Below are 17,914 nucleotides of genomic sequence, written 5' to 3'. Positions count from 1 at the left end.
TGTGCGTGTATGTGTGTGTGTCTGTGTCTGTGTGTCTGTCTGTGTGTCTGCGTGTGTGTGTGTGTGTGTGTGTGTGTGTGTACTCAGTGAAGTGTTTCAGTCTCTGCAGTAACTTCCAGCTGCAGCAGTCTGTCAGCAGAACAGAAACTGAACTGAGGGAGGTTTTTGTACGACGCTTTTTCACTGTGTGAACACATCCTGACTGTTGATAGAGTGATAACTCTGACAGTAGTAAACTGCTGCATCTTCAGTCTGAACTCCACTGATGGTCAGAGTGAAGTCGACTCCATTCCCCGCTCCACTTCCACTGAATCTGGAGGAGATTCCAGACAATCTAGTTGATGTAAAGTACATCAGAAGTTTAGGAACTTCTCCGGTTTTCTGTTGGTACCAGGCTAAGTAGTATTGTGAGCCAGACCAGAGGGTAACCTTTGGATTGGCCTGACAGGGAATAGAGACAGTTTGACCCAGCTGGACAGATTTAGCTGCTGGCTGAGTCAACACAACATTTTGTCCCACAGACCCTGAGGAGAGAGAAGAAACACTGGACATGAGATGCTGAGGTGAAACTTTATAACAATCCAAATGATTTTCACCTGAGAGAAAGATGATCTTTCTCACCCTGAGTGAAGCAGAGGAGAGTCCAGATGAGGATCAAAGTCATGTTTCTGATGAGGAGGATTTCTGTGGCTTCTGTTGTCATGAAGGACAGCTGTCAGTCATCCAGTGTTCAACTCTCAGGACTATAAACTCTCCCAGAGCACTGGAGCATGGTGCTGCTGATGCAAAGTGGCTCTCTATGGAAATGCTCTGACAGTGTTCCCAGTCCTGAACTGACTCACATGTTTTACTCTGCTTCTACTCTCAGCAACTCTTTCTCTCTCATTACACTAAAAGATTTCAATAGTGATATGTTTTAATGTATGTTGATGCTGGCATTTCTTTTCTTATAATAAAGACATTTTCATGCAAATCTTTTCCAAGTATATATTTATTGGTATGTTTGTAAGTTATACTGAGAGATGTTTTTTAATTGTGAGATTTGTTTGAATTTTACTAAAATCTCAGATCATTACCTCTGTGAGCACAATTTGATAATCAATCTTATTATTAAAAAAACAACAGACTGCTAGTCTGTTTATCACCTCCAAATCTATCAACAACTGATCACACTGGCACAGATTACAGCAAATCAGCTTCTCAACACTAACAGGACTGACCAACATGCAGATATGACGAGAGACTAGAACTTAACATATTAGTACCAAGAGCAAGCCTAGCAAGTTGAGGCGACAGTCAATGAACTAGCATGTACAACTGTTCATGTATCATTATGCTGTTATTCTCCAGGCAAAAACAGCCCATTTAACACCAGCACGGTTACTGCACTGGAAAATGTCCTGCTGACTGAGGCTCATGTCACCTAGAAACTCTGTACCATTCATAACTCATGAATACATGTTGATGATGGAGAACCACAGTTATTAGCACTAACACATGCTTTGATTTTAGGAACAGGACAGAACATCACAGTCTACACTGACTCTCAATATGCATTTAATGTGTCAAAACTTTCATGCTTTGGGGAAAAAACATGGTTTTCTTACTTCTACAGGCAAACCGATTGCTCATAAACCTCTCATCATTAACCTCTTGTCTGCGTTACTCTTTCAGCATCATTTGCAATATGTAAATGCAAAGCTCATACAGGCTCCACCGATCCAATGTCACATGGAAATTCAACTGCTGATGCTGCTATAAAAGCAGCTGCTTGGTCTCCGGCCTCCCCCATTGTGCAGATGGCCCTCTCTGTCCAGAATGATGTTTTCTCCCTTTAATGATGTTTCCTTGCTTCAGACAAGAGCTGGCACTTGTTTAAATCTGCCTAGAGCTGGCCGTCCTCACAAACTGAGTGACTGAACAAGAAGAAGACTGGTGAGGGAGGTCACCAAGACACCTACAACCACTCAGAAGGAGTTACAAGCTTCAGTGGCTCAGATGGGAGAGACTGCACATACAACAACTGTTGCCTGGTTCTTCACCACTCGGAGCTGTACGGGAGAGAAAATATGCTCATGAAATCTTTCCTGGAATTTGCCCAAATGTATGTGGGAGAGACCAAGGTCAATTGGAAGCACGTTTTTTGGTCTGATGAGACAAAAAATTTGCTTTTTGGCTATCAGACTAGACGCTATGTTTAGCGAACATCAAACACTGCACATCACCACAAACGCACCATCTCCAGGGTGAAGCATGGTGGTGGCAGCATCATGCTCTGGGGATGCTCCTCAGCAGCAGGTCCTGGAAGGCTGCAGTTACTGTTGCTATAGCCGTCAAGCTTCCAGGACCATATGCTTCCAGCAGCATAGTTTGATGGACTAGTTCTGCACTAGTAGTGGTAAGAATACTAGTTGACAGGAACCATAACTCTTAAATCTGGTTTGGGTTATCTCATCTAACAGCTAGACAATCATTAGATAGCTCATGTTTGCTAGTTAGCAGCTAACCTTGGAGCAGACATATGTGTGTCTTTTGATCTTGGAGATATTAACTTGGGAGTGAGCTGTCCCACACTGTTTAATCCTCAGCCAGCAACGCTCCTATTGTTTTTTGAGTTACGGAAAAGGAGACAAAACGACTCCTCCTGCTAAACTCTTCATGTACCTGGTGTCAGATTTACAAATCCCGTATTCACACCGTTTCACCTTGTTGCTCAGCTCAAAACTTGTCGGACTTTCTTCTCTTTGTGACGGTTGTCAAGGTATGATTGGACGAGGAGCCTTCAGGGGAGGAGTTTTGCTAACGGTCAATTGTGACTATTAATGAATCAACACGCAGTAAAAACTTCTATCTGCCACCAAGAAAATGTCCAAATATAATCCAGCAATGTGAGAAAAGCCGGAGCGTTTACAGGAGAAGAAACAGGGAAAGTCACAACCTGTCACCTGAGGGAAAAGAAAAAACTCAAGAAGAGGATGTAATGTAAATAACAATGCAGGATGTAATCTCTCTGTGTGAGTAATAATGTTTCTCAGCTCCAACAGAAGCTGAAGGACCAGGGGCTGAATGACGACGTCAGACTGAGCTGGAGGAAGCAGGCAGATGGAAAAGTCTTCCACAAGGAGAAGAAGAAGACCAGCTTTAATTGAGATTTGCTGTTAATCAGAGAAAAGTGTGTTTCTTTCCTCAGAGTCCTCATGTGATGTGTGAGAATAGAGCTGCAACAATTAGAAGATTAATCGACTCGTTGCAGCTGTTTTTATCATCAAATAATCATTTTAGTCATTTTACCTCAAATATCTGCTGGTTCCAGCTCCTCCAATTTAAAGATTTAATGCTTTTATTTGTCATATATGCTCATAAACTTATATTTACTTATATTTTACCGTATACAGACTGTTGGTTTAGTAAATATGAATTCACCTGTTTGGGCTGAGCGCAATTATAACAGGCAATGTTTTATTATTTTTCACATTTTATTGGTAAGATAATATAAATTAGATCTGACTGGAATCAACTCCAGTGAAAATACACCTTTAAACTTTAATGTCTTTGGAAACATTCAAATCTACTTTCATGAGTAAAACATTTCTTCATTTGAGTGTAATATATTGCATCAAAACATGCCAAACAGTTCTGTTATTTCAAATATGAATATTAATGCTTTTCTTTGTCATATATGGTCATAGACTCATATTTACATATATTTAAGCATGTGGGTTTATTAAAACAAGACATTTGAATTCATGTGTTTGTGCTGTGGGAAATTAAAACAGAGATTTTTAACTTTTTTCTGACATTTCATCGATAATATTATTAAGATTAGATCACACATATTCTTTATGATGAGATAACATACTTCATACTTCACATGTTTTGTATACATTTTTTAATAAAAGTGAGTTTGTAATGAAATAAAATAATATCCAACAAAGTAATGTAGTGAAAATGTATGAAATGACACAATATATGTAATGAAATAACATAATAATGTCTGCAATTAATTCAATACATTTCTTTAATTGTTTCACAAATTGTTGGTTTATTTATACAGCCTTGGAGTGAAGTCAGCGTTTGATAAACCTGCCTGTAAAATGATCTGGAGTCCCTGATTCTGTATGAGAAACACTATTAATAAGCAGTGGCACACAATCATAGAACCCCTTGGTTCTGTCAGGCCCAGCACCCCCATGAGCACCTGGGCAGAAACCATCCTTTTATTTCTAGCACCATCTGCTGTAACCCTCAAACTTCACAGCTCCAGTTGTGTTTTACCCCAAGAATATGACGTCATTTAGCCCCGTGTCTTCTCCTCCCTCGACACTCCTTGAGGCAGACAAGGAGGTACAAAACCAACAAATATGATCCATCCTATAGTTTTGGGTTTTCTATTTGTTGGGTGTTCCCTCCTTTTCCCATCTACACACCTGCTCTCAATCAGACTCATTGTTCTTCCCTGCACCCAGAGTTTTTATTTATTTTTTTCATTTTTTTTACAGCCAATCACTTCCCGGCTTGTTTTCACCTCAAGTCCCTCACCTGAGCTTTTCCTCCACCTGCGCTTCATCCCCTCATTAGATCAGTTTTTATTTAAGTCCAAACTTTCAGTGGACTCAGGTTTGTTTTGCCTCCTTTCTTAAGTTCCAGTTTGCTGCATTCTCCTGCATTTGGCTCCAACTCAAAAAAGAGACCTACAAAAAAAGATTCTATGAATATGTAGACATGTCAGTAATTAGCCTCAATGCAAAACATTTGTCTGTCACTCACACAAGCTTTTACAGACATAAGACATAAGTGATTCAATTTATGGGACAAACTATTAATTTCATACACAGAATATGGCACTTAAAAACAATATTCTTTTTTCAATTTCATCCTGTTGGCTTCAGCATGATCAGTTTATTTTACCAGTGAGCTTCAACCAGTGACTATTTTGTGTGTGTGTGTGTGTGGTCAGTGAAGTGTGTCAGTCTCTGCAGTAGCTTCCAGCTGCAGCAGTCAGTTCAGTTTCTGTTCTGCTGACTGAGGGAGGTTTTTGTACGACGCTTTTTCACTGTGTGAACACCCACTGACTGTTGATATTGTGTTGACTCTGACAGTAGTAAACTGCTGCATCTTCAGTCTGAACTCCACTGATGGTCAGAGTGAAGTCAGAGTTTGATCCACGGCCTGTAAAACGATCTGGAGTCCCTGACTGACGAGTGCTAGCATAGTAAATAAGCAGTTTAGGAGTTTCTCCATCTCTCTGTTGGTACCAGGCTAAACGGTGGTAGTTACTCGCAACATAAACCTTCTGACTGGTACTACAGCTGATGGGGACAGAGCCTCCCGGAGCAGAGCTCACTGCTCCAGGCTGAGTCACTGTGTACTGTCCTCTGGACTCTGAGGACACAGAGACAGAAACATAAAGCAGCGTCATGGTTTTGTCGGCTTCATTTCAGAGGGACGGATGTTCATAGAGGAGAGGAGTTTGATTCTCTGGACTTTACCTGTGAAGCAGCAGCAGAGGAGAGTCCAGATGAGGACGCAGATCAAAGTCATGTTTCTGATGAGGAGGATTTCTGTGGCTTCTGTTGTCATGAAGGACAGCTGTCAGTCATCCAGTGTTCAACTCTCAGGACTATAAACTCTCCCAGAGCACTGGAGCATGGTGCTGCTGATGCAAAGTGGCTCTCTATGGAAATGCTCATGCTGTACTAACTGCTTTACTAATTTAGAGTAAAATGACAGATATCTTCCAGTTCCTAGCAGAACATGTTATGAAATCAGAGATTAAAATGATACGTCTTCATTCTGTAGTGGAATAATAAAGCAGTTAGGATTAAAGGTGGAAACAAAGGAAGAGGGAAGGTCGTGTTGAAAATTTTGTTTAAATAATTTTACAGAATTCTAAATGTAGTTTTGAAAAAATATAACATCAGCATAAAGAAATATAATATAATATAATATAATATATAAATATAAAGATATATAAATCTTGAGACCAAATCTTTTTCTATTCTAAATTGGGTTAAAGATTTAATTATAAACTAGAAATGAACAACAACAAACTGTTTCTTTCAACTGTATGAATGTTTTTTTTCAAAATTTAGCAATCGACATCATCAGTGTATGTTTTTCAGAAACACAAGAAAAATGATCTTACAAAAAAATGTATTTTTTTAAATGAAAATTCTTTCGGTGTCACTTTTGATTACGCATTGACTTTTGAGCACCATGTGAAGCGTTTGATTGACTTCTGTCTGTCCCAGTTGAGGTTGATGGTTAAACTTTGTCCCACTGTGCCTCACCCTAACATGAAGACGAGACTGCAGACATTTATTTTGTCTATTTAGATTTTTGTTTCATCATTAACATTTATTGAATCACTCCCAGCTGGTTCAGACGGCTGCTGTATGGCCTTTGAGCAGGTCCTTGATCAGATCAGAGTTCTTTCTCTCTGTCTGGATCCCAATTAAATGAAAATCCAGTTCAAGATATATGTGATCAGTATTAGAGCTCGACATGGTCAGACACCATCCTGTATCACTGAGCTTTTACAGGATGTTATCACTGAGGGCTGAGAAACGTCTTATAATCAGAGCCTGTTGCTTTTATTTCACTATCGACTTAAACACAAAGCTGACGGTGCCACTGAAGGTCGGACTTTTGATCTTTGGGAGCCAGTTGGACACAAGTGGACACTGTTGACACGTCGAAAAGGCAGCAAACGATCCAGCTGTTTAGAGACGATTTCATCTACATTTTGCATTTTACTGTCTTTATAATTCAAGTTGTGCATGTGTGAGTGTGGTCAGTGAAGTGTGTCAGTAGCTTCCAGCTGCAGCAGTCAGTTCAGTTTCTGTTCTGCTGACTGAGGGAGGTTTTTGTACGACGCTTTTTCACTGTGTGAACACATTCTGACTGTTGATCCAGTGATAACTCTGGCAGTAGTAAACTGCTGCATCTTCAGTCTGAACTCCACTGATGGTCAGAGTGAAGTCAGAGTTTGATCCACTGCCTGTAAAACGATCTGGAGTCCCTGACTGACGAGTGCTAGCATAGTAAATAAGCAGTTTAGGAGTTTCTCCATCTCTCTGTTGGTACCAGGCTAAGTAGTGGTTTGGGCTGGAAAAATAAACCTTCTGACTGGTCCTACAGCTGATGGGGACGGAGCCTCCCGGAGCAGAGCTCACTGCTCCAGGCTGAGTCACTGTGACCTGTCCTCTGGACTCTGAGGACACAGAGACAGAAACATAAAGCAGCGTCATGGTTTTGTCGGCTTCATTTCAGAGGGACGGATGTTCATAGAGGAGAGGAGTGTGATTCTCTGGACTTTACCTGTGAAGCAGCAGCAGAGGAGAGTCCAGATGAGGACGCAGATCAAAGTCATGTTTCTGATGAGGAGGATTTCTGTGGCTTCTGTTGTCATGAAGGACAGCTGTCAGTCATCCAGTGTTCAACTCTCAGGACTATAAACTCTCCCAGAGCACTGGAGCATGGTGCTGCTGATGCAAAGTGGCTCTCTATGGAAATGCTCTGACAGTGTTCCCAGTCCTGAACTGACTCACATGTTTTACTCTGCTTCTACTCTCAGCAACTCTTTCTCTCTCATAAGATTAAAGATTTCAATAGTGATATGTTTTAATGTATGTTGATGATGGCAGTTATTTTTTATAATATACATTTTTATGCAAATGTTTTCCAAGTATATTTTCATTTGTATAAATTGTGTGATGAGGGATGTTTTCAATTTTGAGATTTGTTGGAATTTTACTAAAATCTCAGATCATTACCTCTGTAATCACAATCTGATAGTGTCTTAATTTTAACAATATTAAGATAAAACAACAATAGATTAATGTGGTCATAAAGGATAAGTGAAAGTCATGTTAAAATGGCCTTTAAATTAATCAACAGTCTGAATGTAGTTTTAGAGTAATAGAAAAATTTGTATATCATCAGCATAGAGGGATTCAACATAAAGCTCATGTTTAAGATTTACTTTAATTTATGTTTTTGTAAAACCTTCAGTGAAAAGGCAACAGAAGAGAACGTATCAGATGAAGTCCTTGCTGTTTACTATTTATAAAGTGGATAGAAAAAGTCTTTATTGCCGACTTTGAAATAAGTTTGAATTTGTGGAAATTAAACATCACACACAGCATTCTTAAGAATCACAATCTTATTTCTTAACTATAGATTGCTTGTCCATAAATTAGACTAATTTATTTCACTTCATTTAAACTAATTTAATTAGTATAAATTAAGTGATCCAGTTCAACACTGTTTATGTTTTTCAGATGGATGAGAAGGATAATAATTTAATCCTGAGAAACGTTTTGGTGCAATGATAATTTGTAACAACATGTCTGATAATAGTTCAGACATCAAGACTGTTTGATTCAAACACAGAGTAGGTTATTAATGGATTTTTTTTACAAACAATATAGTCAATAAAAATATAAGATTATTCAGGTTATTTCTGTCAATATACCTTATTATGATGATTTAATTATGTTGCATATTTAAAGTTGTTTTATTTTAGCTCTAATTTGTATGCAGCTGTTGAGTCAGATCAGTTCCTCTTTATATGAGGGAGGTTTTTGTACGACGTTGTATCACTGTGTGAACGGGTAGCTGTAACCACTCTGTGAACAGTAATAAACTCCTGCATCTTCAGTCTGAACTCCACTGATGGTCAGAGTGAAGTCAGTTCCAGATCCACTCCCACTGAAACGACCTGCTACTCCAGACTGACGACTTGTAGAAGAATAAATCAAGAGTTTGGGAGATTCTCCAGATTTTTGAAGGTACCAGTGAAGGTAGTTACTTATACCTGAACTGGCTTTACATCTGATAGTGACAGTCTGTCCTGGAACAACAGACTGAGATCCAGGAGACTGAGTCAGGATGATGTCTCCTGATGAACCTGGAAAACATGAAAAAGAAGAAAAGTGTTAATGAGACAAATCCAGCTCGGAGAAAGATAATTAACATCCAAATATCTCTAACATGCAGAACAGATGGAAGAAGGTAAATGCTGTTTGTTTCACTGTTTCTCCATCACAGCAGAACATCATTGTGGTGAACCTGGTTTGATCCTGAAGCAAAGTTTTCAGAAGAGAGTCTCACCCTGAAAAAGGAGCCCCAGGGTGAGCAGCAGTAGAATCAGTGATATCTTCATTGTGCTGCCGGCGTGTCAGTGTCTCTGAAAGGCCTGGACAGCCACTGATCAACACTGGCCTCTTAACAGCTGGGAGCAGAGAGGCAGGACACATATGCAAACACACAGAGGCAGAGAACTGTAGCTGTCCTCAACACGTCATGCTGTTTCATCCTCACTGCTGAGAAAATTGATCCTTGTATTAATATAGTTATATGGTCTAGATTTGAAACACCTACCAGACCTTATAATACCTTGGGCAGAGTGATTAACCTGTTCAATATAACAGAAATAAAGTGATTCATGTATGAAAGAGGAGGGTTTTGCTGATTTTCAAGTTAGAGATCATGAAAGATGAGACCAACTATCCAAATCTTTTTTTAAGTGTTTGGTTTGAACTACGTTATTTTTGTTTTGTGATACGTGCATTTGAAACAACACACTTGATGTCATGTGAGTTAAAGTAGTCACAGAGTCTGCACTACCTTCCCATTTTATTAATAACTGAAGGATCCTGAGCTGTGCCGCATTCTGCTTTATGACGAGGAATAGAAGAGGATTTTGGTAATTTATTAAAGAATGTCATCAGCATACAAAGTTACTATTTTGATGGTGCGAATCAGGCAATGCCAAATATGCTGTGTGTGTGTGTGTGTGTGTGTGTGTGTGTGTGTGTGTGTGTGTGTGTGTGTGTGTGTGTGTGTGTGTGTGTGTGTGTGTGTGTGTGTGTGTGTGTGTGTGTGCGCATGTGTGCGTGTCCAGTGAAGTGTGTCAGTGACTGAGGGAGGTTTTTGTACAACGCTTTTTCACTGTGTGAACACACGCTGACTGTTGGGATAGTGAAAACTCTGACAGTAGTAAACTGCTGCATCTTCAGTCTGAACTCCACTGATGGTCAGAGTGAAGTCAGAGTTTGATCCACTGCCTGTAAAACGATCTGGAGTCCCTGACTGAGGAGTGCTAGCAAAGTAAATAAGCAGTTTATGAGTTTCTCCATCTCTCTGTTGGTACCAGGCTAAACAGGTTGAATAAACATCCTGACTGGTCCTACAGCTGATGGAGACGGAGCCTCCCGGAGCAGACCTCACTGCTCCAGGCTGAGTCACTGTGTACTGTCCTCTGGACTCTGAGGACACAGAGACAGAAACATAAAACAGCGTCATGGTTTTGTTGGCTTCAATTCAGAGGGACAGATGTTCATAGAGGAGAGGAGTTTGATTCTCTGGACTTTACCTGTGAAGCAGCAGCAGAGGAGAGTCCAGATGAGGACGCAGATCAAAGTCATGTTTCTGATGAGGAGGATTTCTGTGGCTTCTGTTGTCATGAAGGACAGCTGTCAGTCATCCAGTGTTCAACTCTCAGGACTATAAACTCTCCCAGAGCACTGGAGCATGGTGCTGCTGATGCAAAGTGGCTCTCTATGGAAATGCTCTGACTGACTGATTGATCCATTGATAATCAGCATCATCAGACTGTTGTTTAGGGATGTTTAAATGCAGTTTTTATTTGATTTTACTTCTTGAAAAACTTGGTATCAAAATGTTTCGATTTAAGATCCAACGAGCTGACCGAAACAACTATAAAAGTCTGTTATTACCTGTTACATATAGGTGTTGATCACAGGATGACTGCATCAGACACTTGTTATTTTATTTCCACCCATGTATTATTTGTATATCTCATTGGCTGCTACCTGACAATTCGTACTGTTGGGATTCTACCACAGGTGAATTTTGGGTTCATTTGTGAACTTTAACATTTGTGGACTAAATGAGACATTTTCCTGAGCCAACTCACAAAATGGTAGTCACCTCCATTTTGTCCCATCTCAAGAACTTCAGTTCCCAGGATACACGGCATTTACGACACTTCCCAGGTGTTGTGTCATTGGTCAAGGTACGCTTGACACCACAGGAGGTCCACTGGCCTGCTATAAAGAAGCCAGTACTCCCTCCCTCTCACTCTCTCTCCACCGTTCCTGCTTGGAAGCATCTCCTTCAGGAGTGGATCCAGAGGCCTGGACGCCCTGTGCAAGGTCATCATTTATTCATAAAAGAGCCATCCTTAATCCCCAACATTTTGGTGATCCTTGATGAAGGCAATTGGTATCTTTAAACAGATACCCCAACATAGTTGACGCCCCGGTGCATAATTACAACAGTACAATGTTGTATATAATATAATGTGTATTGTCTGTTTTTAAGGTGTGCTGTGTTAAAGGCCTTGTATGTACCTGGAAAGGCCAAATACATTTTTCTAATGAAGTCAATCTAAGCTAATTCAGTGTCTGTAAAATAAAACAAATATACTGTATTGTATAAAAATGTGTATTTGGAAATCTGTTGTTGTTATCAGTTTTCATGTTATCTGTAAGATCTTCTAACAGAGATCTATCTTGGTGAGTTTGTTTGTGTCAAAGTCAGAGAGCCGTGTCTCTCTACAGTGAGAGGTTTTTGTACGGCGGCTCAATGAGTTTGTATCACTGTGGTACACGTTCGGTGGAGGAACCAGACTGGATGTTGGAAGTAAGTCAAATATCTTACATTTTTAACAATTCTAGCCATCTGTCTTTCTGTTTTTTATATATTACACAGTCCAGGAAAAAGATAGCTGCTTTACCATTTTTGTTGATACGTTTTTGACAAAAACTTTGCACTCAGAGACAAAATTGACTTCAGCAACATAACTTCAAAAACTAATTTTAATGAAAAAAATGCTTTTAAATATTAGGATGAATCATAATGTCCAACTTAAGTGGTAAAGTTGCATCTTTAGGGCTTGTAGGTTTAGTTCAGTCAGACAAAGTCAGAGAGCCGTGTCTCTCTACAGTGAGAGGTTTTTGTACGGCGGCTCAATGAGTTTGTATCACTGTGGTGGACTTTTGGTGGAGGAACCAGACTGGAGGTTGGAAGTAAGTCAAATGTTTATTTTTTCAAAAAGTTTTTGCACAGATTATCATGATAACATTGTATAATTAATTTATCTCATGTGGTTTGATGTTAAGTTTTCCACCAGTATGATAACTGCTGTTATGTTGAATTAATTTCATGAAGTAACATTGAACAAAGTGGAGATAAAGACTGGAGATACATGGTTTTGTAATCCTTATATTGTGTCATGTGTTGTTGCAGTTTTTTTAGTCTTTAAATCATTTGAACAGTTTACAAAATAATGCATGAAATCCACATGAATAACATTTAATTGCCGTCAGTTTGTTTTCTATATTTATTTATGTTGACGTTTTATACTTATATAATGTGTAGTTCAGGTTTTTCATGCTGCTGATGAGTTTAAAAATGTTGCCTGCTTCTTTTATTTCCAGTGTAGTTTGATATATTTCAGCTCATTCTGTATGATGATTCTCTCTGTGCTGATATGCATGAGAGGCTTCTTAAAGGGAAGTGAAACAATGTGTGAGTGAGCGACTGGTGGAGCAGAAAAACCATCTGACAGAAACTCCTTAAAGGAGAAGATCAACTCTCACACAGGAAAGGTGTCCAAGTGTCTGCTGGTTGATTGACAGCTGTGTGGTCCCGCTGTCCTCTAATCTGATTGGTGTCTCCTAGGTGATGCCCGTCCCACCCTGACGGTGCTGCCCCCCTCCACTGAGCAGCTGCAGCAGGGGAAGGCCACGCTCATGTGCCTGGCCAACAAGGGCTTCCCCTCAGACTGGAGTCTGGCCTGGAAGGTGGACGGCAGCAGCAGCAGCAGCAGCAGCAGCAGCAGCAGCATCAGCTGGGAGCAGAGCAGCAGCCCCGGGGTGCTGGAGAAGGACGGCCACTACAGCTGGAGCAGCACCCTGAGGCTCTCTGCAGACCAGTGGAGGAAGGTGGGCTCTGTGACCTGTGAGGCCACCCAGGGCTCCCAGACTCCGCTCTCAGAGACTCTGAGGAGAGACCAGTGTCCCCAGTCCTGATCTGACTCACTGCTTTTACTCTGCTACTGCTCTCAGTCTGCACTCTGTAACTCTTTCTTTCTCACACGTTCTTGCTTGTGTTGATGCTTTCAACATTTTCAAATAATAAAGATTGGATCATGTGTATTATAAAAGTATTGTGTTTTGTTTGACCTATATATTCAGAATATTCATCAGATTAACAAACACAAATGACTACAGTAACAATCAAGAGTACTTTTTAGTGTTTTTAAAAGGTCTTTCTTGCATTGTTGATCTATTGTATGTACAATGTTTTGTCTATTCAACTAGTTCATGCCCTTGAAGATTTGATTTCTAATGTGTTGTTAAATAATCTGAAGATCTGAAATATAAAATATTAATAATAATAGAAATGATTCACAACATTAGAAATAAAAAAGAAGCGTATTGTCTGCATAAAGTGTTATATCAAGAATTGAATTTGGGATTTTAAACAAACAAGCAAGCATGATTGCTTGTTTTCAACTTTTTAAATGTATTATTTTTATTCTTTGATAATTCTCAGAGACTCTGAGGAGAGACCAGAGTCCCCAGTCCTGACCTGACTCACTGGTTTTACTCTAATGCAGAGTGCAGACTGAGAGCAGCAGCACTTTCCCTTTGTCCATGTCTTTCTTTCCATCATGTGCTCATCTTAATATTCTTAAACTTCAAATAATGATGATTTCATTGTTTTAATGATCAAAATTCTGTTAATGTTTTCAAATAATAAAGATTACTGCATGTGAAATATATTTTCTCTATGTTTTGTACTGACAACACATTTTGTAACCCATCTTTTCTTACAATCAGAAACATAACTCACGTCAGAGCAATATTTTTAATTACTGACTTACACGTCATTCAGCTCATTCTTTGAGTCTCACCTGATATTAACTTTAACTGTTCTATTTTAAAGCAGGTAGAAAAGGATGAAATAAGACAATTTATATTACACCACATATTATTCATGAATATATGCATGGTATGTTTCTCCTTGTGTCTGTTTGTGATCAAATTTGTTTAAATATATTCACATTATGAAATGTAAACTCCAAACTGTTGATTAAATTTGCCATAAGAGGAGTGCAGCAAGAAAACCTGCTTTGATTACTGATCAGATGGAGGGAGTAAAAGGGGAGGGTGAGGATTCTGTGATGTATAAGACAACATCATCTGCATAAAAGCTGATTCATGATGTGTGACTCTGAGATAAGAACTCCCATATTATTGATGCATTTCTTGATATAATGACACCAGAGGTTCAGTGCTCAATGGAATGAGTCCTGGAGATACAGGATTTTCATTGCTCGTTTCTATAAAATCAATGAAGTGTGTGTCTGTGTTCTCAGTGAAGTGTGTCAGTGTTTGCAGAAGCTTCCAGCTGCAGTTCAGTTTCTGTTCTGCTGACCGAGGGAGGTTTTTGTACGACGCTTTTTCATTGTGTGAACACATCCTGACTGTTGATAGAGTGAAGACTCTGACAGTAGTAAACTGCTGCATCTTCAGTCTGAACTCCACTGATGGTCAGAGTGAAGTCGACTCCATTTGCTCCACTTCCACTGAATCTGGAGGAGATTCCAGAAATTCTACGTGATGTAAGGTCGATCAGAAGTTTAGGAACTTCTCCAGTTTTCTGATGGTACCAGGCCAGGTAGTATTGTGAGCCAGACCAGAGGGGAACCTTTGGATTGGCCTGACAGGTAATAGAGACAGTTTGACCCAGCTGGACAGATTTAGCTGCTGGCTGAGTCAACACAACATTTTGTCCCACAGACCCTGAGGAGAGAGAAGAAACACTGGACATGAGATGCTGAGGTGAAACTCTATAACAATCCAAATGATTTTCACCTGAGAGAAAGATGATCTTTCTCACCCTGAGTGAAGCAGAGGAGAGTCCAGATGAGGATCAAAGTCATGTTTCTGATGAGGAGGATTTCTGTGGCTTCTGTTGTCATGAAGGACAGCTGTCAGTCATCCAGTGTTCAACTCTCAGGACTATAAACTCCCCCAGAGCACTGGAGCATGGTGCTGCTGATGCAAAGTGGCTCTCTATGGAAATGCTCTGACTGACTCCAACAGGGACATTGTCAGTATTTATGTGACAGTAAGACAGAAAATAATTACTTACAGTTTAATGTTTTCTTCTTCGTAAAAATGTTTCGTTTTTATCATAATAGGGAATCATGAAACACACACATACCCTCCTATATTACCAACAGTGGACTGTCACATCAACCAAATCAAGTGAGGACACTGTTTTCTGGTCATTATGAAAAAACAGAAACAGAACAGAAAATTTACTTTCAATGTCTTTTTCCATAACCTTACTAGAAATATTCCTCAGATATTTTGTTTAACCCATTAAGGCCTAAAACGCCTGGAAAAAATGCCTGGAAAACTTCTGGGCGATTTTGAAAGAACCCCCTAAAACCTGAAGTTTTTCTGGAAATTCAACAGAAGATTTTTCAGCCTCTGTAGCAGATAGAAATGAAATTCAAAAAGTATTTGAGAGCTTATACCCGTGGCTTTCATGAGAAGTTGAGTTTATTTGTCCAAAACTTCAATAAAGTTTTTTCTAAAATCAACAAACTCAGCAAAAGTTACATTTGACTGAATAAAAATCCTATGGATAATACTAATACATGCCCATTAGCAAGATGCAAACATGATATGACCATTGGAAGAAATAGACATAGTTCTCATTAGCCTACTGTAATAAAAATAATAATAATTATCATAATAATAATAATAATAGTAATAAATAATAATACATTTTATATATTGCACTTTTCAGGGTACTCAACGACGCATAAAGTTATATAAGATATAAACAGTCATGATTTCTTATATCATCATCACAATCAATCATTATTATTATTATTATTATTATTATTATTATTATTATTAATAATAATATATTATTAATAATATTATTATTATCTCCAGATGGCCACAGATCTGTCTGTTCTTCAGCGAAAATATGTCGTCTAAAAACATATTCCTCATCCATAAATCCCGGTCGATTGGTTCCGAGGGTTCAAAGTCCAGATCAGCAATAAACTCATCGGTGCTGTTTTGAAAAAAAAGTGAAATCAAAGGAATCTAAAAAAATATTTTCCTGTCTTGTGGCTTCACGATCTGTTAAATAGTTTCCACTAGAGACAGATATATGGATTCACCGTCAAAGGCATCTGGATATCTATTGGTATCTATGTATATGTTGTCTGATATGCACAGAAATTAAACTTAAGATATAATTTATATAATGAGATGTGGGGCGATTTAAAAATGTTGTGATCTATTTATATATTTATATTCCTCCTTTATATTCTCTGTTATCAATCCTAAAATAAGTTCACAATTCCTGGGATCCACCCTGAGTTTGGGGTTTTCTATTTGCTCTGTTTCTCCTCTTTCCTGCCTAATCACCTCATTCTCCTCACCTGAGATTCTCTGCAGTGTCTCCACCTGTACGTCATCCATTCATATTCTTAGTTTTTATTTCAGTCCTGATTTTCAGATGACTCAGTTTTGTCTTTCCTCGATGGAACATGAATATTGTCTGTATGGTAAAGCAAAGGTGCAAAAGTGCATCTGTCCTTATTTTAGTTCTATTTAGTTTCATACTATCACTGATGGAAAATACAATTACAAATGGAAAGCAAAAGATTCTGCACATAAGGATCTGTGCAATTAATTTGACTCTGTAGAAATCTTCATCAGGTTATTCTACAGGATGATTTTCATTATCTCACCACGGTCGACTTGTTCTGTTTCTTTCATCAAGTACAGAAAGTTGTTACAAGGTGAAAGGACCCAAAAACATCATATGGATCCACTTTAAATAGAGCTAGACTGAGGTTGCAGTGACAGCTTTAGTAATAAATAAAACATATATATTCTGGGAAAGGCTGCAGGAGATATGTTGTTGTTTTTCAAATCAGAATGAAGTAGAAATTGTTTATGCTTTTCAAATTATCTGTAAAAAAAAATTGACACAAACTACAGAAGTTTTAAACTATGGTTTCCAACCAATGAAAAAGATTTGCTGCATGTTTTAAATAACAGTGAGTTGCCACAAAGCTTTAACTTCTGATGAGATGAAAACTGAAGGGAAAAAAGGATATTGCATATAATAGCATTTCATCGGTGTACAGGCTGATTTTATTTATATATATTATAATGTTTAAGATTGTATAAACTACTAGTGTATGTGTGTGTGTGTGTGTGTGTGTGTGTGTGTGTGTGTGTGTGTGTGTGTACTCAGTGAAGTGTGTCAGTCTCTGCAGTAGCTTCCAGCTGCAGCAGTCTGTCAGCAGAACAGAAACTGAACTGAGGGAGGTTTTTGTACGACGCTTTTTCACTGTGTGAACACCCACTGACTGTTGATAAGGTGTGCACTCTGACAGTAGTAAACTGCTGCATCTTCAGCCTGAACTCCACTGATGGTCAGAGTGAAGTCAGAGTTTGATCCACTGCCTGTAAAACGATCTGGAGTCCCTGACTGACGAGTGCTAGCATAGTAAATAAGCAGTTTAGGAGTTTCTCCATCTCTCTGTTGGTACCAGTGTAAATAGTTCCCATTATAAACATCCTGACTGGTCCTACAGCTGATGGAGACGGAGCCTCCCGGAGCAGAGCTCACTGCTCCAGGCTGAGTCACTGTGACCTGTCCTCTGGACTCTGAGGACACAGAGACAGAAACATAAAGCAGCGTCATGGTTTTGTCGGCTTCATTTCAGAGGGACGGATGTTCATAGAGGAGAGGAGTTTGATTCTCTGGACTTTACCTGTGAAGCAGCAGCAGAGGAGAGTCCAGATGAGGACGCAGATCAAAGTCATGTTTCTGA

The 17,914-nt window shown here is 39.2% G+C and overlaps 8 gene segments (V, D, J or C); 1 reads left to right on the top strand and 7 right to left on the bottom strand.

The window, feature by feature from the left end:
- Window positions 1–180: 180 nt before the first annotated feature.
- Window positions 181–799, bottom strand: LOC131984398 (Ig kappa chain V region 3381-like). The segment is given in 2 exon segments: window positions 181–524; window positions 622–799. Coding segments are annotated over 2 exon segments (426 nt in total).
- A 4,251-nt stretch (window positions 800–5,050) lies between these two features.
- On the bottom strand, window positions 5,051–5,541 carry LOC131984397 (Ig kappa chain V region K16-167-like). The segment is given in 2 exon segments: window positions 5,051–5,382; window positions 5,490–5,541. Coding segments are annotated over 2 exon segments (384 nt in total).
- Window positions 5,542–6,881: 1,340 nt separating this feature from the next.
- LOC131984894 (Ig kappa chain V region 3381-like) lies at window positions 6,882–7,372 on the bottom strand. The segment is given in 2 exon segments: window positions 6,882–7,213; window positions 7,321–7,372. Coding segments are annotated over 2 exon segments (384 nt in total).
- Window positions 7,373–8,600: 1,228 nt separating this feature from the next.
- Window positions 8,601–9,166, bottom strand: LOC131984396 (immunoglobulin kappa variable 1-39-like). The segment is given in 2 exon segments: window positions 8,601–8,911; window positions 9,115–9,166. Coding segments are annotated over 2 exon segments (363 nt in total).
- Window positions 9,167–9,951: 785 nt separating this feature from the next.
- On the bottom strand, window positions 9,952–10,430 carry LOC131984395 (Ig kappa chain V region 3381-like). The segment is given in 2 exon segments: window positions 9,952–10,271; window positions 10,379–10,430. Coding segments are annotated over 2 exon segments (372 nt in total).
- Window positions 10,431–11,613: 1,183 nt separating this feature from the next.
- Window positions 11,614–13,768, top strand: LOC131984909 (Ig kappa-b4 chain C region-like). The segment is given in 2 exon segments: window positions 11,614–11,670; window positions 12,712–13,768. A coding segment is annotated over 1 exon segment (279 nt).
- Window positions 13,769–14,499: 731 nt separating this feature from the next.
- On the bottom strand, window positions 14,500–15,016 carry LOC131984394 (Ig kappa chain V region 3381-like). The segment is given in 2 exon segments: window positions 14,500–14,840; window positions 14,938–15,016. Coding segments are annotated over 2 exon segments (384 nt in total).
- A 2,408-nt stretch (window positions 15,017–17,424) lies between these two features.
- Window positions 17,425–17,906, bottom strand: LOC131984897 (Ig kappa chain V region 3381-like). The segment is given in 2 exon segments: window positions 17,425–17,747; window positions 17,855–17,906. Coding segments are annotated over 2 exon segments (375 nt in total).
- Window positions 17,907–17,914: the final 8 nt, after the last annotated feature.

Source organism: Centropristis striata, chromosome 14 (genome assembly GCF_030273125.1).
Source record: "Centropristis striata isolate RG_2023a ecotype Rhode Island chromosome 14, C.striata_1.0, whole genome shotgun sequence".
Lineage (NCBI taxonomy): Eukaryota > Metazoa > Chordata > Actinopteri > Perciformes > Serranidae > Centropristis > Centropristis striata.
The sequence above is the reverse complement of the archived record's forward strand: the minus strand, read 5'-3'. Positions and strand labels throughout refer to the sequence as shown.